At 43.7% G+C, this 15254-nt stretch overlaps 2 protein-coding genes across 2 annotated transcripts; both read right to left on the reverse strand.

The window, feature by feature from the left end:
- Positions 1-112: 112 nt before the first annotated feature.
- Positions 113-11214, reverse strand: hyd (E3 ubiquitin-protein ligase hyd). Its single transcript, XM_017236529.3, has 19 exons — positions 11038-11214; positions 10098-10295; positions 9761-10040; positions 9489-9706; positions 9171-9406; positions 8906-9096; positions 5338-8826; positions 5103-5247; positions 4792-5028; positions 4261-4733; positions 3993-4200; positions 3156-3926; positions 2148-3092; positions 2012-2088; positions 1630-1955; positions 1359-1565; positions 1148-1295; positions 853-1083; positions 113-784 (listed from the first exon to the last, which is right to left on the reverse strand). Exons 1-19 carry the CDS (start codon positions 11097-11099, stop codon positions 572-574), a joined length of 8655 nt encoding a protein of 2884 aa, XP_017092018.2. The 5' UTR covers positions 11100-11214; the 3' UTR covers positions 113-571.
- A 1951-nt stretch (positions 11215-13165) lies between these two features.
- FoxP (forkhead box P) lies at positions 13166-15246 on the reverse strand. The gene is made up of 7 exons (XM_070281354.1): positions 14712-15246; positions 14467-14644; positions 14216-14399; positions 14097-14141; positions 13957-14033; positions 13795-13896; positions 13166-13568 (listed from the first exon to the last, which is right to left on the reverse strand). Exons 1-7 carry the CDS (start codon positions 15233-15235, stop codon positions 13359-13361), a joined length of 1320 nt encoding a protein of 439 aa, XP_070137455.1. The 5' UTR covers positions 15236-15246; the 3' UTR covers positions 13166-13358.
- Positions 15247-15254: the final 8 nt, after the last annotated feature.

The raw sequence follows: 15254 nt of genomic DNA on the forward strand, positions 1-15254 counted from the left end.
AAAAAAACATAAATGGGTTTATTTTTAGAATCAACGTCGTAGATTTTCAATCAATGGACACACTTCCAGCATTTCTAAAGTTAGCTCCCTATAGAAATTTCAAACACGGTAATTATTACTCAATTTTGTTTATTATACAGTAATTCCATAAGGTCTTAAGGTTATTGTTTATTTCTTCAAAGTTCTATTGAATCAATATCGATAAATATACATGTGCATAAGTCATACTTTAGAAAACATACTTTATTTAAGAGTTTAAAAATTAAAACATAGGCTTCCTAATACCTAATTGGCCGTTTTCTGGGTTACATATTCTTTTCTTTCTTTTTGTGGAAACTTCATTTTTTGTTTACTACAAGGTCCTAGAAAATCAGACAGTCGAGTTCTCGCCAATCGCTTTTCATAATGGCATCATGTTTGAATTTTGAAAAAGAATGGTCAAAAATGAATAATCCGATATGGGAATGATACTATAAAATAAAAAAAAAACGCCAAATCGAAAATCAAAGAAACCTAACATTAATTAAGAAATGATATTTAACCTTATACACTCGGAAAAGTTTTCATTCGCTTATACAAATCCAAAGTTCTTGGATTTAATGGCCATCAGCATTTTACTGCGTAAAATTGATTTGCTGGAGTACAGGGGAATATACAGCCGAGATATACAGGTGTTAGCAGTCGGGAGATGGGAGTCATCCGCAGGTCTGATGGTGACAGATGGTAACGGTTGGAATCCCTCCTCCGAAGCAGGCAGAGCTGGTGAGCCAGTCCAGAAGTATACCTTAATGACGGATAAGAATAGGAATTAGAAACATATTCGTTGTGCTTCTCGAGTATATGATGTCTTACCAAGTCTTGGCGTTCCAAAGTGTTCATTTTTTCCACTATACTCCAAAACCATTTCTTAAATTTCAAAAGTTTATCCGGACCCTCGCTAGATTCGTCGTTAAAGGTGGTATAGGAAATCAAGGTTGAGACATTAATATCGCCAACACCGTTCAGCAGAAGACGCAGGTCCTCTGCGGTCAAGCTATTCATGCTGTTGTCAGGTAACACGTCGAAAACTCCGTCTTTGAGAGCCTAATAAAACCAGAGATCGTGTTCAGATTTATGTTTTTAAACATTTTGTAGTATAAGTATTTACCTCGAGTGCCTTTTCCTGGGATTTTATTAACCTATATTCTGTATAGCGTCTTATGTATTCAAAAATGTTACTAGAAGTGACCGCTACGTCTCGACCACCGGGGATAAGCTCTCGGTTTCCACAACCCTCCTCCTTCATTAGATCGATTCTGCAATAAATTTCCATTATCGTTATACCTTCAGTTACTCCATAGTTATAATGATCTACTTACACAAAACATAGCTCCATTCTATTGATATTTTCTTCGCCTTCCTTAGTTTGGGCGTTTTGGATAATTTGCCTAAAAGATTCGTACAGAGCCGGATCGAAAAATGCCAGATCATGGAACTTTATTTTGCGTCCTAGAATGTATTTCAATACATGTCTTTGCAGGAACAATGGAAGTAGTTCATTTTGCAGTAAGCAAAGTCCGATAAGTCTGAAAAGTAAAAGAAAGTCTTAGAAAGATTCATCAAAGACTGAAATGGTTGAAGAATGTTTACCTTCCAATATTTCTAAATGCATTAATGCGTTCAAATGAAGCGAAACCCTGGCGTGGAGTGTAGAAGCCACGTTTGCCCGGGGAATAAAACAATGGCTCGTTATCATCGTCCACTGGCTCAACAAGCACAACGGATGGTAATTTTTTTGGTTGACTACTTTGCGCATTGGCATCCGTTTTTTGTTTAAAGGTTATAATTTCAACGGCTTCATTCACTTTCTGACGCAGGGTCTCGTCCGAGGACAGAACTGACAGGAGCTGGGGCGTTGGTATCTCCAGAAGCATTCCAGTTATCTTCGGTGCATGCGTTGGATTTAATGAGTGTATCTATCAAAAAGATATTTCTTTATAATTTGCCATTAAATTTTAACCACCAGACTCACCTTCGGGTACAGGCGTTCACCCAGTTGTTGCAGGTGGACGGACAAATGATCATTCATTGTCTCCGCATTCGAATTATCTATTTGAGAAAAGCAATGATGAAAATGAACCATAAAATGCGTAAATATCAGAATTTACCGGCGCTATTCAAGGGGGTGTACGGTCTGGCATCCACATTCAAAATCTTTCGCTCGCGAGCCGTGCGCCACAGGATCTTGCTGCTAGTGCCGCGGCGCTGCAACGTTGATGGTTCGCGACTGGATCCGGAGACAGTGCGGCTGCGTAAAATACTCGAGAACGGCACACCATACTTGCTGTGAGTGTTGCCCACCTGGACTGATTCCAAACTGGGAATCTTGGCGCTGGCCAGCAACGCCTCGGCAATGGATGTATAGAAGCTACGCGCCACGCCTGAACCTTCACCGGGTTCGTCCTTGAATGTCACCTTCACCCGGTTGAATGTGATGGGCGGCTGGGAACGTCGATTCTGGTTTCCGAATTGGGTATTCAATTCCTTGAATGTCTGTATAATCAGATTCTCCCGATTGCGCTCCAACTTGCAAAGCACCAAGTCGCGCTGCTGTCCATTGCGCAGCTTTTCCATGTGACGACGGAATCGCATTTCCTTTACTGGGAAACCACGTAGCTCTGGCAAGACCGAGCCGTGCTCCATTCCAACATCGTCCATGAACACGCGTCCAAACAGATCCAAGGTGAGCTTCCAGCGGCTGAGCAAAAAGTTCCAAGATGGCAGCTCAGAGAAGCTACTTTGATAAAACAATGAACCTCGAAGTGGGAAACTTAGTGGCTGGTGCGTCGACTTTTGGTTCTGGGTATCACATTTAACTTGTTCCGGAGTCGAGGAATTGGACGAGGAAGCGCTGCTCATATCCGAGTCCATCGACTTCAAACAGGATCCTCCAGCCAATACAATAACGCTGCGAGCAGGAGTGGCCTTATTTGGTGCTATGATCACTTCCGGGCGAGTTGCCATTAATGCTTCAGTCGATTTGCTAGTGCTTGGGACATTACTAATGTCATCCGTTTCCATTAATACAACTTTGTCGAACTTGCTATTATTTCCTGTTAGCCGAGAGATAAACCAAGGTAAGTATTAGAATTCAAAAAACAGACAGCATTACTCACCGTCAGCCTCTTTGTGGGATTTAAAATCATCCGTGCCCTGTTTCTTTTTTAATTGAACGTAAATATTGGAGTCTGTGGAAGCTTCAGCCTTATAAGTTACGTTTCCATCACCGCTCCTGCCAGACTCGGCATTTACCGTCACCTCCATACTCTGTTTGGCTGGGACTGTTTCATAAACATGCTCGTTCCTTTTTAAGGAAGCCGAAAATCCAAGCCTCGTGGGAGGGAAATCAATTGTGTTGCCGCCATTGTCGCTGGGCGAGCCACTGCTGTCGTTCGTTGTGACCAGAAGGGGCAGGTTGGCGAAAAGCTCCTGCCGCTTTGAATTTGGCTGCAGTAAGTGGGGTTTGTCGGCCAACGGCATGGCCATATCCAGTGGCAGATCGAATCCCTCTGGAGCCGAGCAGCCCAAACTGAGTGTGGACTCGGATCGAGTAAAGAAAGCATGCCGGCGGGTACCCACGTTACCGGAGGACTGGCCACTCGTCGATGGCTGCACTTCGGCGTTGAAGTCCTCTAGATTGGTCAGCTCGTCGTCGGTATCATAGCTCTCCACCATGGGCGAAAGATTGTTGACGCGTCCCGATATGGTCTCTTGCTTGTCGTAGAAGCCCGTGTCATTGCGCATATAGTAAACGAAGGCATCCAGCACGTAGCCAATGTGACGCAGGGCCGTTATGTCCAAAACGGGCAGGGCGTCCCTGTGCTCCGAGGTGTGGGCACGCATCAGAGACAAGCAGTAGGTGAAGAAATCGCGTCGCGAGTTGGAGCCTACACAAATACATTCTTGTTGAGTAAATATTTATAGTAAGAATCTAATATTTATATTGTACGCACCCATCATATTGACGCCAACAGTGGTGGATGTGGTAGGAGCTGGTGTCTGGTTAGTTGAGGCCTGGGCACTAAGGTTGAGCGGGTGCAGAGGGTGATTGGGATCGGTGTAGTTGGTCAAGTAGGCTCCAAACTTCAGCTGTGCCTCGGTGCCATCCATAACCGTGAACATCCAGTCCCAGGTAGCCTTTAAACGTTTTTCCACAAAGTTCTGCGAGAATTAAACCAGTTTAGTTGAGTTTTCGATGAAAAAAGGATGAAAACGACTTACTTGGACTGCAATGGCCTCTTCTGGTTGAATTTTCAGCGATGTTTCAATGTCATTTAGGATGTTGTACGAAAGTATGCTAATAAGTTCGGATATTTGACGAACGGCGATCCCGAATGCCCGTGCCAGATTACTGGCCGTAGTCGCCATGGTGTGGGGCTCAATCGAGGGCGTAGTTACCGCAGTGCTCGCTGGCACAGTGGAGCGTCGAAGGGCCATCGGATCGATGAACACCAAATTGGACCCAGTTGGCACCCTGACCGATGAACGGGCGGTGTCTCTGTTCCGGATGGCCCATTGCATTGTCTGAGGAGCTAGATCGCTGCGAGTGTTTGAATTTGTGGTGCGGCGTTCGAGTTGCTGGTCATTGAAATTAAATTCATCAGAATGATCGTCAGATTCTCCATCCTCAGAGCCGTCTTCCTCTTGGGCCGATGAGTCTCCAGACTCGTCCTCCAGAAACAGAACTCCAATATCTTAAGAAAAGGATCGTGAATATCACAATTAAAACAGGAAGATATTTAGAAAGCTTACCAGTTTCGGAGCCAACTGTCGCTCCAGTCTGAACGCTGCGCTGTACCTCCTGGTTGCTTTGGTTGTCATCGGAGTCCGATTCAGTCTCAGCATCGTTGAAAGCAAAGTCATTGTCGCTCTCGTCATCTTGCATCATGCCGTCCTCATTCCGTTGATTTTCAATCAGCTCGTCGTCTTGGCTGTGCGAATTAGTCTCCCGATTGATAGCTTCCTCCGATTCTGAGGGGTCGCGAATCGCTAAAATAAATAAAAATAATAAAAAACGCATCAAAAAAATGCTAAAAAAAAAAGTAGTCTGTTGAAATACGCACTCTCCATAGCAACCACGTCAAAGTTCTGTTGAATATTAAAGTTGGAACTCTGATCGTTGGCAGCATCATGTCCAATGACCTGCTCAGAGGAAGCTTCCACATTCGAAGGCGCCAGGGGATCAACACTAAACAAGTCGTCAGAGTTCTAGAAGAAAAAAAGAATATCGTTAGATTATGCATTTATAAGATATAGCAAAGGATAAGATTCCCTTTGTTTGTCTATATTTACACGTACATCCAGATTTGACGAAGACATCGTGAATGGAGCCGTGGGACGCACAACTCCCAGACGCACAGGTGCGATCAGGGCCTCGGATACCTCGCACAGCTCCTCGATGGATATTCTGTGCAGAGTTTGGAAGACTTTTACGCAGCTCTGTACGTACTTGTTGCACGAGGTGTGCGACTTGCGTTTTTCCGGGTTCGGTTGCTTCTCCAGATTGAAAATAACGAACACCCGGGAAACGGAGCGCACAAAACGGCGAGCCACCTCCTCGGCTTCCTGGCAACGATTGGGCACACTGACGTTCTGCAGCTCCCGAACCAGGGTTAGCAGCAGGGTGTCCAAATGATCGCCGGTGCACTTAACGATCAAGCTGTGGGTGAACTTATCCAGCAGCGTGGATCCGTGTTGCGTCTGGATAAACATGTTGAAGCCCTCCGAGCTGGAGTTGTCTGGCGGATTCTGGAAGTTGACCTCGCTTCTCTCCGCTCCGCTCATAATCATCGAACGCACCGCGTTCCAATCTATCAGCAGGCGCTCCAACGCCTTACGCGCAAACTTCGGCGGCTCCAGATCATGGTCCGGCATTTCAGTCTCCATGTCAACGGTCGAAGACTTTCGGTTGGATATCACTGTGTTACTGCCGTTCGAACCACTGGCTGTGCTTCCCACGTTGCGCACCCTCACATTGAAGCGGTACTGTCGCTGCTCCACGATCTGCCGGCCAACGGTTTGAATGAGGAACAGCAAGATGGACTCTCCCTTGGAGTTGAACTTCGTGACCAGATCCGTGCAGGACACCAGCTTGCAAAGGAGGGCAAATCGCTTTGTCAGGTTACCGGCAATGAGGGCCTTGCACTTGCATTTCTCCCAGCAATCGCAGTAGGCCGTGGGAGCCGTTCGCTTGAGTTTGCAATCATGACCCTTGTGGCACACACGGGCGCACTCCGTGCAGCAGCATAGAGATCCAGTCAATCCGCAGGTCTTGCACTCGAAGATGTTCTGGTTGATGTGATCCGCCCCTGTCCAGGTGAACGAGCACGTGTCGTTGTAGCAAATAACATGTAGCGGCGACTGATCGGCCGGTGAGCCGGAGGGGAATATCATGGCCTCTTTGAGCTGCGGATCTTGCTCGGTTAGCATTAGGATGGTGTTCAGCAAAACAATGCCCGCCTCGTAGGCGCGGCACGATACGGAGAGCATGAACGGCGTCTGGCCCTGAGCGTCTTTGGTGCTTAGCATCTGGCACAGGTGGGGACGCAGAGCGGAACTCACGCACATCTGCTGCAAGATAAGGAGCGCATGCTCCCTCCTCTGGGCCAAATCAAAGGTGTAGTTCGGCGAACCCAGCTTAATGTTCGATAGCATGGAGCTGTGCTGCGAGGAGGATGGTATTATCTTTGAGATATCGTCTTCGATACTGTCTGTGCTCAGATTACTGGCGGTGGAGTTCTCTGCCGGCCACGGGATGTAGGCGTGGTCCTCACTGGAATTGCCCAAAGACTGGCTTCCAGATTGCTCGGCTTGATCGGCGTTGATTAGGCGGAGTCTCATATCGCGCAGGTTGATGCGATTTTCGCGGTTGCCAGACGGTGAGGCTGATGAACCGGCAGCGGCAGCCGAGGAGCTCATGGTGGCGAAACTAGAGTTCTCGTTACTCGATGCGGAATTGGCCCCGAAGGCTTGGCTGCTGACATAGGCGCTGGTGGAAACCGATGGCATGGAACGGGCCACGGAAAGGCCCACTGCCAGGGACTTCTTATCAGTGCCGCCTCCTGGAGAATCTGGGGGCGTTTCCTTGTTGGACGATGGAGCGCACATGATTACACAAGCGTGGAATATATTCCGAGCTCCGTCGCAACGCTCCTCTACTACCAAAGCCGTGTCGGCTTGATCCTCTCTTTCCAAACGACTGAGTGCAGCAAAACTATTCTTCACATCGCAGCGCAGGATGTGCGGCATCAGCTTCTGGGTATCGAACAGCAATGCCGTCATGCAGACCTTCGACTTTAGGTTGCCGGAGTGTCCGATCATTGCTGGCAACGAGATAGTGGCCATGGTGACAGACTTTACGGGAGGGAGGTCGAACCATTGGGGGTCCTTGATGGAACCCAAGCAGTCCTTAGCCAAAGGATACAGCGCTCCGTTTCCATCGCGCAGTATAATTGTGCTGGTGTTGCCGCTGCAGTCGTTGTTGCATGCCATCATAATAGAGGCCGGTGAAGAGCCAATGAACGAGGCACAGTCCGTGGGGAAGAGGCAGTTCTGTTCCTGCTTACTATTGTACAGATTGTACAGACTGTAGTGGATCTTTCCGAGCACCTTCTTCACCACATGAATGCCGCGCGAGTCCACGGCCAGAGTGAGGAGCAGAACGCCAGCAGAATCGGCGCCAATATTGATCTTCTTCGGCTGCTTTTGCAGCCAGTCCGGTCCTCTAGTTGACATTGCCGTGCGAAAGACCTGGACGTCCTCACGACGCAGCAATCGGCATTGCTGCCAGTCATCTTCCTTGCCCTCCTCCTTCGATGTGGAAGCAGCGTTTGCGCTCGTGCTGGCGGCGTTGGAAGCCGCGGCTGCAGCTGCTGCCTGATTCATTGCCGGGAATCGAACGGCAACGAAATCACCATCCACTTTCAGGACTTTGCCTACAGGACCCACTTTGTCCTCGACGAATACCACATCCTTAAGCTGCCACAGCTCCTCGTCCTTTCTGCCCTCCTGCGGTGCGTTCGAGTCCTCTTTGGTGGTAACACGTTTTGTCCGCTTGTGGGATGTAACGCTTCCGGTGTCGCTGCAAGTGCTAGATGCCGGTGACGGCGGCGGGGGCATATCGATGCGATCCGTAGACTCCTTGCTGCTCGAGAACGACTGGGTATTCTTGCTGCTCCCTGCGCTGGGGATGGTCGTAGTCTTCTGCGAGTCCTTATCTGGTGCAGCACTCGCAGTGGAACCAGTTGCTTGAGACTTCTCGGGACACGAGCTTGTGTTGATATTTATGATCTTCATGCGGCACACATCGGTGAAGTTCCACACCGAGTTTAGGAGCTGGCCCACCTTCGGAACACCATTGGAACATGTAAAGCCGATCGATCCGGACTGGTAGATAGGGCACTTCTTCATTATCACTTGGGCGCCCACATTTATGTCTGTGGTCACCACCTTGAATGGTTTCTTGGTCTTGGTGCGAAACTTGTCCCAAAGGTAACGACGCTGATCGAACGGCAGGACGCCCCACCAGTAGATGTTGTTACTCTCTGTGCGGACGACTGTGTACAAGGAGCAGACATGGATCTTTGTAATGGGGTCTGAGATGAACTCGTTGAATGAGCAGGAATTGTGCTCCAGCTTGGCGCCGAGGTAACCCAGCTGTTCGTCCATCCATGTAGCCACGCGATTAGTTTCAGTAACGACGGAGCATCGGATAAAGTTTGCCGAGATGAGTTCGACCCTCTCGGTAATGTTGAGAGTCACGGTTTTCGGATGATAAACATTCTCCGTCTGCAATGATTGAAGAATTCAATTGTTTAGTTATAGAATGAAGCCAGCTTTCGTATAAAATCCAAAATAATAATCTTACCTCAGATTTGTAGGGCTCGGCATCTGACCAACGCCACTGATACAGATCTCCATTTTCTGAAAGGGCAATGAACTCAGAATACAGTGCACCGATGGTTTTAAACCGAACTGAGCTTTTTTCAGGCCACGGCTGCAGCTCCTCTGAGATCCAAATGGGTGAAAGCATAGGTGAGGGTTCTTTTTTCTTGGCATCTAATTATATGTACAATTACGGAAGCGTAAGAAAACTTATGTGTTGGAGGGCAGCATAATCAATGAGAAATTACCAGTATCCTTTTCCCAAGTATAATCGTCTTTGCTGATCCAGCGACGAGGACCGTAGTACTGGCGATCGCGCCAGCGACTGAATGCCTCCCGATCAGCATTTACTGATATTTGGGCCGAGAGCCCGCTACCCCCACTCAGAGCAGCTGCCGTTGTGGCCGAGCGATTGGATTGGTTACTGTCGGCAGCGTTTGCATTAGAATTGCTACGCTCACTTCGAATGCGGTCGAAAAGCAGGCTAGACATTAACAAAATAAATAAACTTTTCGTTGTAGTAACTTCACCTTTAAAGAGTGTTAATCTTATGAAATTGAACTTACTTTCGAATGCTCGAGTAGTTGCTAAATATCTCTTCCGAAAATAGTCCATCGGAGGGATCGATGATCACGCTGTTGTTCTCACCACTGAAGCCGTTGTCCAACAACGATATGAGGTCTTCAGGCACATAGTTATCGGCGCCTTCCTCAGTATCTTCGGCTTCCTCATCATCGCGCGACAGAAGATTGTTTACAGCTAAGTTTACATCTAGATTGGTGCGCTACAGAAAAGAGTTTATAATTTCTGGAACATAACTAACTAATCTAGGACCAACCTGTAATTCTCTAATAATGAGGTTCCTACTCTTGCCCTGTAAAACAACTTCCGCTTGCGATATAAGTTCCTCTGGCACATATGTGGCTGGAACGGTGACCAAGGGCCGATTTGATGCGCTTCCACCGATTATAACGCCGGTGCTTCTCGATCCCGAGCCTTGTCCCGTGGAACTGGAACGTCCTGTTGCCCTAAGGAGACGCGCCCTAGAGCGAGCCATAGGTCTAGATGACGAAGGGGCCTTTGAGGCGCTGGCGGTTCCTGCCCCACCGCTTGTGGCGCTGCGGGTAAAGTTCAAATCAATAAAAATACCAGATGAAATAGATACTTATACATACCATTTTGCATCAGTTTTTGTCAAGTCAAGCTTTTCCGAGTTAATCGAAAAGGATACGCGGAAGGCTTTTCCATCCTCCAACAGGACTCCGATGTGGGATGGTCCTATAACGACTTCTCGAACAGGAATCTTTAACTGCTCGAATATGCGATGGGTGCCATAGCCGAATCGATTCACTTTCTCTGACACTTCTCTTATCCTGCGAAAAGAACAAATTACTTAGATATCTGATACAGTGGGGAAATTGCTGACGCTTGCAAATATAATCTAAACAATATATTGCACAGCGCGTAAGCTGTCTAAGAAGATAACACATGCAATCTTTGACCGACAATGAAACATGTGAGTTCTCAAAAGGAACGTACTATATTCCCAGTTACATGTGCGGGGAACGCTAGATGTGAAACGGAACAGACATGTGCAAATTATGTTGGTTTTACCCGGATCGGAGTAATTAGCAAGCCTCATGTTATCTGAAGCCCAATCTAACAAAAGTATTGTAACATTCAATATAATAATGATCTTCCTAGAATGAATAGTTAGTTAGAATTCGGACAAATTAATCGGCATGTATGTGCATGCACACATGCATAGGAGAAGAACGCTCACATGGCAAACACATGAACACATATACGGATGGTGTCGGAAGAAAAATTGTGGCAGAAAAATGGCAATTTCAGAAGTCGCTCACGCAAAGGTGGCTGCCAATGTTTACAGTTTGATGGGGACATTATTGCATATGTTCCCCGCCTAACACCTATGCTTCGGCTCCATGTAAATGGCATAGTACATACATATCTTCCTGCGGATACATATACCATGTACGTATATATTTTCATATAACAAATACATGCAGCCGTACATACACATTTATATGGAATTTTGTATTCACATGTGCGTAAGACCGGAGCCCCCGAAGCCATCATCGCCGGAATATTTACCTTTCTATAAACTGGTCGTCCGAGCCCGGAAGCGGTTGCAAAACGAATTGCATGGAAACCATTTTATTTTTTTAATCACTCATGTACAAATGTTCTCGTCCAATTTTCATTTCACAAAACGTTGATAGACTTTTCCAAGCGATTAGTGTTGCCGGATGGCGATTCCGTTTGGAGCTGCCACACCTGATAACCCACCAGACTGAAACAGTGCTGAACAACATTGAAATAATAATCGGTTACAACCCTGAATTTTTTAGCCCAAATAATGTTCTAAACTTTTTAAATTTAAATTTGTGTGCTTATCTAAAATATTTCCAAAATAAAAAAGGAAAAAATTAAACGCAAACATTTTTTTGATAGTATTCACAGATATTTATTAGCTTGGTGTTTCTTAAATCGTTGGCTGTTTTTCCAGTTATTTCCCCGGTGTTTTGATTTCTGGTCAATCTTTAAAAACTATTTAAGTTATTAATAATAAATACTATCTTTTAAATCTACAGCTTACGTTTGGAGTAGAAGATGGCAGTCAAGTAGAACTTGGTTTCGTGGCTTGTTTTTTTCTTCGTCCTTTTTAGCTAAAAAACTCTATCAGATATAAAATTAATTTACGAAATAAATAATTTACGAAAATTTTAAATAATCCTATCACTATTCTTAAAAATATCTTAGTGGTATTGTTTATAAGGTTCTTTATTATGATAAAAATACCTTATATTTTTTAGTAAATTATATCAATAAAATACAAACCCTTTAAACTTTAAAACTCATATCTTATAAAAATTGGGGTATAATGTTGTATTCCTTTTTTTATTAAAGTTAAACTTAAAATGTAAAGTTTCACAATAAATTAATCTTTAAAAACAACTAAGCACCATAGCTGTGTTTAAACATAAATTTATTTTCCTATCGTATTGTATACTAAAATGTTGACTAAAATTTTAATTTATATAAATTTAGGTATGACTGCTGGGTTTTTTTAAGCCCGGTCTTTAGTAACTATGATGAAAATGGGTAATTTACGCCTTCACGCCTTCTCTGAAACAAAGAATCCATTATTAATCAAATTAAATAGGAACTCAAAAACTCATATGGATATTTTTTGTAATTAGAAGAAAAGGAATAAAATATAGAAAGCAAAAAATGTTACCCATGGAAGATTCCAGAATTAATTCACTGAAAAGAAACTGTTATTTTAATTTCAAAAGTGCCTTAAAAAATTGTTTAAGGACAATAATTAGTTTATTGATATTATACCCAATTCTTTAGAAAGTATTATTTGTTTTAATCATGTTTATTAGGAAGTTATTTATGTTATAGGCTAAAATTATGTGATTCTTAAAACTTAGGGAAGGAAATCATACTTATATTTATGTGTATGTACAAGTATCATTTCCGAATCCGAACCTGTAATCAGAATTGTTACGACAATGCACCAAAGAGAATTTTATGATTTGCAAATGACACACTTATCGATTGTGCTCGTTAACACTATTTTCATACATCGCTGCAGGATAATCATCCATTGCTAAGTGGCTATTACTTTCTATTAGACCCGAATCCATATTTGAATAATCCTTAGAAGCTTTACTTAAACCATCACCGACACTACTGCCGCAAAAAGGAAGACAACCTATTCGACCGATATCGTTTGGATTTACAGAATCTATAGGATTATCGGCTCCCGGCAAACTGGAGCAGTGCTGGGTACAATTATCGCAAGGGTTCTTGTCGGCCGAGGCACCGTTACCGGATTGGCAAGAGTTCGGGGAAGATGACGGCTCATATTTCCGGGGGCGCCCCCTCGATAGGTGGCGCCTCTTAACAAACTCATTATCGTCGACCATCCAAAATGAGCCAAAATCATCCTCATAACGTACAAAGCACTTGTGCAATGATAGATTTGTACGTATCGCATTCTTCGATTGGTAACATAATTAAATATTTATTGGCAAACCAAGATCGTCAATAAGATTCAGAAACATGAAAGTGCATTGTCGAGAAAGGAAGAAAAAATTCATTTAGAGAACATATTCGTTTTATTTTTTCCCCTGTTTTTCAGATACACTAGTTTTCTGTTTTTTGCTGCGGCCACTCAACCAAAATTTTTTAATCTTCTTTTCATTTTCAATTACGGACGGACAAATGTAACGATGAACGGACGGACAAAAGGTTATATTTTAAAGGGTTTTTGTTTTTCTGCAGAAAATATGGGAATGATAATATTTAGATATATCTTTTTAATCGGCATGCATAGCTTATATTGTGATACTAATTTAGTAACAGAATAAAGTTTAATTAGGAGGGAATAAAGTAGTAGTAAACTATTTTAGACCCACATACCCAATGTTCATAGCTACAAAATAATTCGAGTCCGGCGAATTGGTAGCACCGGCTAAGTTGTTACCAATGCCCGCAGTGCGTTGCGGTCGTCTTTTATAAAACTCAATCTCATCGACAGTCCAAACTGCTCCTTTCACATTCTCAACACGCATAAAGCATTTATGAAGGGACAGATTGTGCCGAACTGCGTTCTAATCATAGTATATATTAGGTTAGATTTTGTCAAAATTTAAATATTTTTATAGAAAAGTAAATATGCAAGATTGTTGTTCAAATAAAGAAATATGAAAGTGTTCAAAAGCTTGAAATACACGGACAGACAAATCTGACAGACCACCCTATAACCCAGTTTTGACTATTGATAATTATATTAACTATTAACTACTAAGAAAATGTTGAAAATGCTAAATATATTACCTTCCACGTGGCTGCGTTGCGTCGGAAATAGCAGAAAGTATTTTGGAACCAGTTGTATATTTCATTCAGAGTCAGTTGCTTGTCAGGTGAGTCGATAATGGCCTAAGAATTCATAGTTTATAAACGTTTTTTTAGTTATTTGATCCGCAAATATTAAAGTACCTGTCTTATTAGGGAAGCATAAGTAAAAGGAGGTCGCACATCCGCATTTTTGTAGAATTCTCTATTCCTTTGGATTTCTAAAAACGATATTTAAATAAAAATTGTATGCTGCAGATTTTGAATAAAATTTTGATACGTACCCTGCTGTACATCAAGACCTGCTCTTTCTAGCATATATGGCAAGCCTGAAACATTTAATATTTTTTAAGACATTTCAAAATTTTTTGAAGGAAGAATATGTTTTGCGTTAGTACTTTACCTCCATTTATTGAAAACGCATTTTTGTCGTGACTTCTTTTTTTGATTGTACATAAATTGGTCGAATTGACAAGTGGAAGATTCAGGGGGCTTGGAGAATTCGTTTGTCGAACTGGTCGACCGATGCTATTTATTGTGATGGGACTTCTGCAAAACTTTCCCTCCCTTCCGGGAATATCCTGAAACTAAATGATTAGTTAGTTAGCCAACCAATTAAATATAAACCTATATTTCAAGGTCCTAGTTTTATACCTTTCTGTCAATTTTAGTTGGTGATAAAAGCTGTTTGGAAAGATAGAGGTGGTGCATCATGGCCTGCAAGCGATCTCTTTCCTTCTGAAGGTGGGATTCCAATTGTGAAACTACTTGCATTTGGACCCGAGCCTGAGCCGTGGAGCGATCATCCAATCCGTGCTCTGAGTTCAAATGCCTATAAAATGATTAAGTATAGCCTTCTTCACTGGGACAATGTTGGGTATTAAGATTTCATGCCTTACTTAACAAATGAAGTGATATCTTCGAGATCCATTTCGCAACCCGGCCATCGGCATATTCCATGGGCGAATAGTGGATGATAGTACTTCCGCATGGCGAACTCATCGTGCATATAGTTATAGTCATTACTGCACGCGTCATTATCTTTCGATCGTAGAAATCGCTCAGCATCCGAGAACATTAGTTTCTCCTGCTCTGAAATAAACTCTGGAACATTGTAAAAACTGAGATCAGGAACCGGAGGCAGTATGTGTTGGCCCTGAATGTGCATGTGGGGATTGGGTTCGTGTTGAGCCGTGGAGGTTGATTCGTCTAAACTGGAAGCCGGAGAACTGCATTTTACGACATGTGATGCAAAGGCGAGGGAAGAATTCAGAAAACTCGACTGCTGAAAGCAGTTGTTCTTAACTGCATCTGTGCAAATGTCGGGTATGGAAATTTGATGTCGCGATTTAACGGATATTTCTTTTTGGTGAATAGACTCCTTAACATCTTCCGAATATTCATCATCATGTATCCGATGCATAATTGCGAGGCTGAAAGGT

The sequence above is a fragment of the Drosophila bipectinata genome, chromosome 3R (genome assembly GCF_030179905.1).
Source record: "Drosophila bipectinata strain 14024-0381.07 chromosome 3R, DbipHiC1v2, whole genome shotgun sequence".
In the NCBI taxonomy this organism is placed as follows: domain Eukaryota; kingdom Metazoa; phylum Arthropoda; class Insecta; order Diptera; family Drosophilidae; genus Drosophila; species Drosophila bipectinata.